Consider the following 8,057-nt stretch of genomic DNA (forward strand, 5'->3'; position numbering starts at 1 on the left):
CCACTTGCTAATACAGGTTCTCAACTGGGGAATACTTGCTTCACTTGCTAATACAGGTTCTCAACTGGGGAATACTTGCTCCACTTGCTAATACAGGTTCTCAACTGGGGAATACTTGCTTCACTTGCTAGTACAGGTTCTCAACTCATGCAAAATTGACATAAAATGCACTGGCAATTCAACTGATGGGGCAGCAAATATGCAAGGACAAAAATAAAGGCTTCTCTGCATGGCTATCAACAAAGTCTCAAGACCAAATTCATGTATGGTGCTATGCCAAAGTGAATAATTCACGTATAACAATATATATCGTTTACCCGTTAGATTTTCTATTCTGCTTTCTGTTAGATGTTTAAGGCAATTAGGATGTACTTGTTTGATAGCCTCTACTGAACTTTATACAGTAATTAAAATGTGATATTATCTTGTAATTTGAACAATTAATAATTGCAAGACGGCATATACGTACCAAAATATAAAAAAACTTACCAAGACTGTAAATTTTCCTGTTTCCAACTCCTTCTTCAGTGGATTATTTTGAGGGTCAAATCTCACAAGACCTTCTTTAAATCGAGTTATCTATCAGTGAAGATGGAAAATGAAGTATGTACACTTAGATTTTCTAAATCTATATACTAAAGTACTCTACATACACAAAAAAAATAATTCTGCCTTTAAAAATTTCATAGTAGACTTTTATTAAACGTACTTTGTGCATCTTCATTGAAAAATTGTTTGGTATTGTATAGTTTTTCAGATAGAACCAGTTCTGTGGCTGTTTTCAACAGCTTTTCCAACCTAACAAAATTTAAACCAAGATGTATGTCATACTAAAATAATATACAACTTTATTGGGTGATAATCTCCATCACCAAACTAACCTATCTGATGAGAAAGCCTGAAATGCCTTTTTTTATCTTTATATCAAATTTCAATTACAAATAGATAAACTATGTATGTATTAACACAGTAAGTCACGAATTTCAATACAAAAAGTAATTTGATAAAAGAAACAATTTTTCACACAACTGTAAAACACCGGTGCATATTAGAATTCACCACAGTTGTTTAGGTTTATTGTACTTAGAAGTTACAATTATGCAAGTGTTTAATGAGCAGTAGCACTTTCAGGCTCAAACTAAACAGTGGCTAGTTGGAAAATACCAGTAGGGTTGTAGTTTAGCTACTGACCATCAAGAGGGCATTGGCATTTTTATTTTTTTTGCCAGTTGATAATCCAGAAATGCTATGAAGATTAAAACCAACTGTAAACAACAGTCAAAATTATTTGAAAAAAAAAAAAGGTAGATGCAAATTACAACCAAAATATTTATAACAAACATAGATCTAAAATTTGACATCATATTCACAAACACAATTTGAGCACATGCTAACAAAGATAGTTCCAGAGGAGCATATTAATTGCATCTACAAAGAGATTGGAAATGGACAGACTTTAGAGACTGCATGCAATAATAAATATAACCTGACATTAATATTTTCATTTTTAGTTCATTTACTGATTATATGTATTATTTTAATACAAGTTAGAGCTTTTACAGTAAAGAAGAATGTTCTACAAACAGGTTTCGATCACTGGTGCAATCAATCTCACATACACAAGTTTTAACTGCAAAGAAGACTTTAGTACAGTGGGTCCCCGTTATATGTTGCATCACTCTGCATCATTTCATTATTAGAGCATTCACCAATTACTACCCACGTATCAAACAATGTTGCCCTGTTTCATTACTACAGCATTTCAATGTCGTTGACTGCTTTTCTAGGTGTAGCTTCCCAATTGCTACCAGTATTTTTGAAACAATGTCACCTTGTTTCATTATTAGTGTTAACCCTCTCTACCTAGGCATCCTTTATTGCATATGTCAAGAGGGTTTTATCAAGTTCTATTCAAAATTAAATTAAACAACTAATACCACATAATACTACATTATACCATCTAGTACTAGCATAAAATCATAGATAATAATTCATATTTTAATAGTATACAAGTTTTAATTTTACAAAGCAATATAAAAAAAATCCTGAATTTTCCCGAGTGTGAGAGATGTGACATTTTTTCTCTAGGCATCCCCTCTTCTCTAATGTATTCCCCATCCCTCCAATAAGTATGACATTTAACATAAATGACTTCTATACTGAGACCTTCTTCAGATAACTGTAGAAACTTGTGTGATGTTTCATAAAGGTGCAGCCTTACAGTAAAGCTCCAATGCATGTAGGTTGAGTGGGTATGGTAACTGGCAGGTATTGTCAGTAGGAGTTTGAGATCATCATATCCACCTACAGGGTTTGTTGAGGGTGGTTGTCCATTAGCTACTGATGTACAAGCTGTTGAGTTCAGGTTGGTGTAATTTGATGTAGATAGCTCCTTTGACTTTTTCTTTCTTATCAGTGGTGAGCTTCATCGCAAATGTCCTGCTCTGTAGTTATTTTCTGCCAAGGCTGATTTTTTGGATGTGTTAGTTTAGATGTGTCTATGTTCTATGATCTAACCAGTGTCTCCATTGTAAATGCTGCCACATGGACATGGTATTTTGTAGATGAGTTCTTTTTATTTAGACTTGTTGATTGGTTATTTAACTTTAGGTAAGGAAGTTTCAAAGACATTTTCCCAATTTAAAATAAACATTACATTTCTAGCATTGTAGGGTAGAGAAATGATTCACTTGTGTTGAACTTGGTCTTGTTGTCAAGTGTTGGGGAATCTTGTTCTTCTTGGCAGTGAATATAAAACTGGAATGGTATTAGTTGTTTCTGAAAACTTTCCCTGAGAAGGTTAGTTCTTTTTCAACATGGTCTTCATTACAAATCTTTCTGGTTCTATCAAACGTGTTTGACATAATTCTGCATTTAATAGCTTTTGAGTGGTTGGACCCATAATGTACATATTAGTTAGTGTGGGTGGTTTTCCAATAAACAACACTGGTGAGATGGTCATCATGTCAGTGAGCAATTGTGCCAAGAAATGGAAGGTTCTTTTTTTTTCTAACTGCATGATAAATTGTTTACTGGGGTTTATAGAATTTAGGTGATGGCAGAAACCTTCGAGTGATGATAATCTGTGAGACTAAATAACAAATTTGTCATCAACATAGCATTTTCAAATTTTTTATTTAAGTTATTTGTCCTAGTTTCCAACTACAAAATATTCCATTAAAATGCCATTGAGAACAGGTGATCCCATAAAAAGGCCACTAGTTAGTTCACAGAACTTGTTTTGAAACTGAAGGTAGGTGGAGCTAATACAGAAGATCAGAAGTTCTAAAAGGTTGTCTACATTAAGACTTGTGTGGAGATATAGGGACCCAATTGCTCTTAATTTATTATACACCAAGGGAAAAATAAGGTTGACAGGAATGCTGGGGGAACACATTTGAGACATTAAAGATGACCATAACATCTGAGGGATGAATGAAAAAGGTTTTAGAAATTTCTGTATTCTTGATTCTGGCTGGTGCATTAGCAGTTAAAAAGTTTACTGAGGAATCTGGTTGTATTATGACAAAGTGAGTCTATTGTACTGACAATAGGTCTAAAAGAAACATCGGGTTTATGTATCTTCAGTAAACCATATAGTTGAAGTGGGTTGCTAATAATAATTTTCTGTCACAAGTTTCATCTGGTGGTCTTTAACAAATTCCAACTAAAATGCATTCTCCTCTTATAACCACTAAAAGAAACCCAAGTAGATTCAACCTCATTGTGATTACCTTTCATGTCCTGGCTGTAACTCACTTCTCCCTCTCTTTTAGTACTCTATCCCTACTAAACAACCTATAACCCTGTATTTCAATGAAACTCATTTCATCATACATTTAACCAAGTTTCAGTTATTCATAGAGTTGAAACTTTTTCATATATTTACAGTCCATTTTTAGCTAGTATATATTTATACAAAACTTACAAAAGTTTCTTTTACAGTGACTAAGTTCAACTCTGGTTTGAAGAAGACGTTTTCTACAAAACAAAACTACAATCAATAGAACAATACTTCATAGTTCTTTATATTTCAGGCTATTTTGTTATTGATCTTTGGATTTTTTCAAAGATTAAAAAGATTTAATGTAGACTGTTAAGATCTGTTTCATTACCCACCCACCCTTTTTTTACTCATTCTTTTTCTCTCAAATTTAGTTGAGATAAGTAAGTTTGGCAACACAAGTTAATTATATCTCATCAAACAGGAATGTTTGATATTCTCTTTCTTTTATCATTTTAAATGTTGTGCAAATCCTTATGTGCAAGTTATGATAACAAGCAATTCTGCAATTAGCTATTTTAAGATATCTCAATATTGTATCAATCAACTGAACACACCAAAATGTAATATAAGAATCTCAATAGCTGCTTAAGTTTTTCTCCAATGTTATGTTTTGTGTGCCACCCTCTTTGTAAGATGCAACTTTCATCTTAACACTTACCTATCAATTTATATGATTCTTAGTTTCTGAAGTGAGAATAAACAGTCATTGCTTAACCTACAGAACTAAAAAAATACCATGTACAGTTTGTTTCCTAATCTAACAAAGAATATTAACTTTTAATCAGGGCAAGTTATCTAGTAAGAGTAAAATTAAACCAATTTTGTCTTGAGTATAAGTAATTAAATACTTTTTTTAGATTTCTACTTATAAAGATTAACTTTTTTTATCACTTGGATACCCTAGCTATAAACGATATTTTTGGCCATAATCCCAATAACCTTTCATAAGGTTAAGAGATTTAGGTTAGTCCTAAATGGTTCTGGGGATGGAAGAGTTATTTATATTATGGGAATAGGTTACAATTTCTTATTTTCTTTTGAGAAAAGAAAGATAAGAGATAATCTTATATACATTTACAAGATTATCCTGGAGGCTGAGAGGATAAAAGCTTCTGATTTCTTTGTGCTATATTCTGAAGATAATAAGAGGAGAGAACACAATCTGAAGATTTCAGAAAAGACAGACCAGGCTCCAGTAGTTTTATTTTCTAACAGGGTGATTGAATTATGGAATGAGTTGATATCAGCAGTAGTAGAGGCTGGCTTATACAAAAGTTTAAAAGAGAACCAATAATTTCCTGAAAAATAAAGGTTAAAAGTTTTATTATTTTTCAAGGGATGGTGTGTAAGAACAGCTTTGAAGGATCAAATGGACCCTTGTTTTTATAGATTATGTTAATTTGTTTAAAAATGAAATGCTGAATGTAAACACTTACTATGATATTAAAAGAGTCATCCTATTGTAATGTAGATGATAAAATTGAAGTAGAATGAAAATTCTTTAAAAAATGGACTGTATTATTTAGCATTGCTATTATGTTTATAATGATTGTTTTTTTTTCAACAATATCAACATGTGTTTGAACTTATAATTACAACTGTATGTTTATGTTGTTAATTAGCCTCATAACAACCCCTGAAGTGGGTCAGAAGCCAGGATCAATAAAAGAATCTAGACTGCATTTTTTAAGAATTTTCATTCTACTTACTGTGATGTTGCATAAAGCATCATGATAAACTTATTACTTGCTTGAAGTTTCTCCTTCTTATTAGTTTGATAAATATGTAAATTCTAACTTTCTACCTATTTATCAAGGATAAAATTCAATGAGAAATCAAATCTTTTAACTGATGAAAATTAACAATGTCTGGGTTCAACATAGAAGAAAGTCCTTGGTTGTTAAAATAACTACAAATAAAAAAAAGCTTACCCATTTAAAATTAAGTATTTTCTTTAATAATTAGAATAAATACAATTTTACATTTAACCCCAGATAATCACAGAATTATTTTACTGGTCAATCAGTAGCAAGATGTCAAACCCTTCTGACCTCGTGAGCTTCATATAAAGCTAATGCCCTGTGAACTTCAAACTTTCTGGCCATCATAAATTTAACAGCTGTATTCCACTGTAATGGTCCAGCATTTCTTCTTAATCTCAGGTCATTCACAATTTCCATAAACTCCTTTACAGTCTAAATACAATAAAAAATATAGCTGTTATGAAAACTTCCAAATAGTGAATCACAAGACTTTGTTAACTAAAAGTTTCAAATATAAACAGAAAATGTATAAAACATCCTTCAAATGTGTAATAAATTATAACTACCTTGTATAATCCCTAATACAGCTTCTTTGTTTTCATTAACGGAACACGTGAAGTTCATACCAAGTATTGTTAACAATGTCCAGCATACTAGCAACATAATATTTGTTTTACATATGTAAATAAAACTAGATATATAATTTTTTCAATAAAATCTTTATACCAAGGATTAATCATAAATATTCATTTTAAATCATCACCACTGTGAGTGTGAAGGCAGGAACATATACAGTTATTTCAGAATTTATTAACAGTAATATGCTGTAAATTATTATTTTGGTTCTTTAATGATTCTAAATAACTGGATACATAAAATACATGAGAAAACCAGAGATTAACACACCAGATCAACTTCCCTTTTATGCTGCTAACTTTCCATATTTCTATCTATTATAATAATATTCAGTTTTGTCTATCTTGAAAATGTGCAGACACCTTATTACCTAAATGCACATGCGTGCACACTACATTTAAAAAAACCAAAAGGAAGATGTAAATATACTTTAGTAGACATTTTGTACAACATATTAAAAGTTTATAAAAAGGTCTAACGTTAGGTCATAGAGTAACATCATAAGTATATTTATTGATAGTATTGAGTACGGTAAAGTTTAGTCCTGATTAAACTAAACCAAAAAACTAACACAAGTTAATGTTATTTTATCTCTTTTATACAATGTAGGCCATACTTAATAAAGGTTAGGCCTAAGACAAGTGGACTTGTAGATTTCTGTGTCTGTGATTAGAATTCTTTTGTATTATACATAGAAATCTTTTAATGCAAGAAGTACTGTTGCAATAACGATACTAATTTGACTGCAAATGTTTTGTTGGTCTCTGCTAGTCTACATTTAAAAACATGTCAAATTCTATTATACAATTAACCTTCAGACCAGTGACAACTGATACTGTCCAAAGGATTATTCTCCAATTATTTTTAGAAATTTATTTCTGTAGACAATTATAGAAGATGTCTATTGAAATATTACGACTAAAAACCTTCAAAAACTGAAACATAAACAACTTCATTAATATAGCCTGATTTTGTTTTCTTCAAGTTTAACATACACTAAAATAAGACATACTCATCTAGTAGTTTTTTTATGTTCTTGTATCAAACATCAGAAAGTGTGCCAGCCATGCATTTATGTAATTACACATACATGTTTTAGGTTTGATATTAAATTTTAAAAGAAATCTTGTTTAGATGAATGTGTATTGTAAATGTGTCCATGTGTAAACTGTGCTAATGTGTATACTGTTCTGCAGACATACCAAATCATAATGTAAATCAATTATTTGCAACAGATTGTTTCGAGGAAAATACCCATCACTAAAACTCCGACCATGTGACAAAATTTGACTAATGCATGTTAGTGTTACTGTTTTGATGTAGTTGTTGACAAGTCTTTAACATACTTCTGTATATTTAAAAAAGGGCTAGATAAGGAAGGGTACATTATCCAAACCATTTTGATCTCTGTAATAAACTATCATGTTTTGGTCCTTTAAAATATATTGAAATTATCTATTAGTACAAACAGAATTAAATGAAATCCTAGTATACAACAATTTAGATTTTAAAGTAAAACTTTTATCAGAATAGCGATAACAATCAGTAATTGTTTTAATTCTTTCACTGCCATGGGCACATACAGGACACAATATATGACCTTTTTTTTAGACTAGAAAAGTGGGATGTTAGGTAAGTGTTCTGAGAAATAGGTATGTAATAAAATCAACAATTCTATAATGAGTTGTAAAAAAATCATAAAATGTTGCATGGTAATTTGCAAAATTTGGAAATGTACAAATAATTTACCTAATATGTCTTATAATCTGAAAACATAAGTGTTTAAGAAACATTTCAAGCAATTATAATAATTTCACACTCGTTTGTTTGTTTTTGAGTTTTGCGCAAAGCTACACGAGGGCTATCTACGC

At 30.9% G+C, this 8,057-nt stretch overlaps 1 protein-coding gene across 1 annotated transcript in view; it reads right to left on the reverse strand.

Moving 5' to 3' along the window:
- The window catches only part of LOC106470014 (tyrosine-protein phosphatase non-receptor type 9-like), a 42,977-nt gene that overhangs the window by 27,841 nt on the left and 7,079 nt on the right, over positions 1-8,057 (reverse strand). Inside the window, exons 3-4 of the mRNA XM_013930534.2 lie at positions 5,839-5,982; positions 490-579 (exon numbers count right to left, since the gene is read on the reverse strand). Coding sequence (XP_013785988.1) covers positions 490-579; positions 5,839-5,982 — 234 coding nt within the window. The remainder of the gene's footprint in view (positions 1-489; positions 580-5,838; positions 5,983-8,057) is intronic.

Source organism: Limulus polyphemus, unplaced genomic scaffold, assembly GCF_000517525.1.
Source record: "Limulus polyphemus unplaced genomic scaffold, Limulus_polyphemus-2.1.2 Scaffold3772, whole genome shotgun sequence".
In the NCBI taxonomy this organism is placed as follows: Eukaryota; Metazoa; Arthropoda; class Merostomata; order Xiphosura; family Limulidae; genus Limulus; species Limulus polyphemus.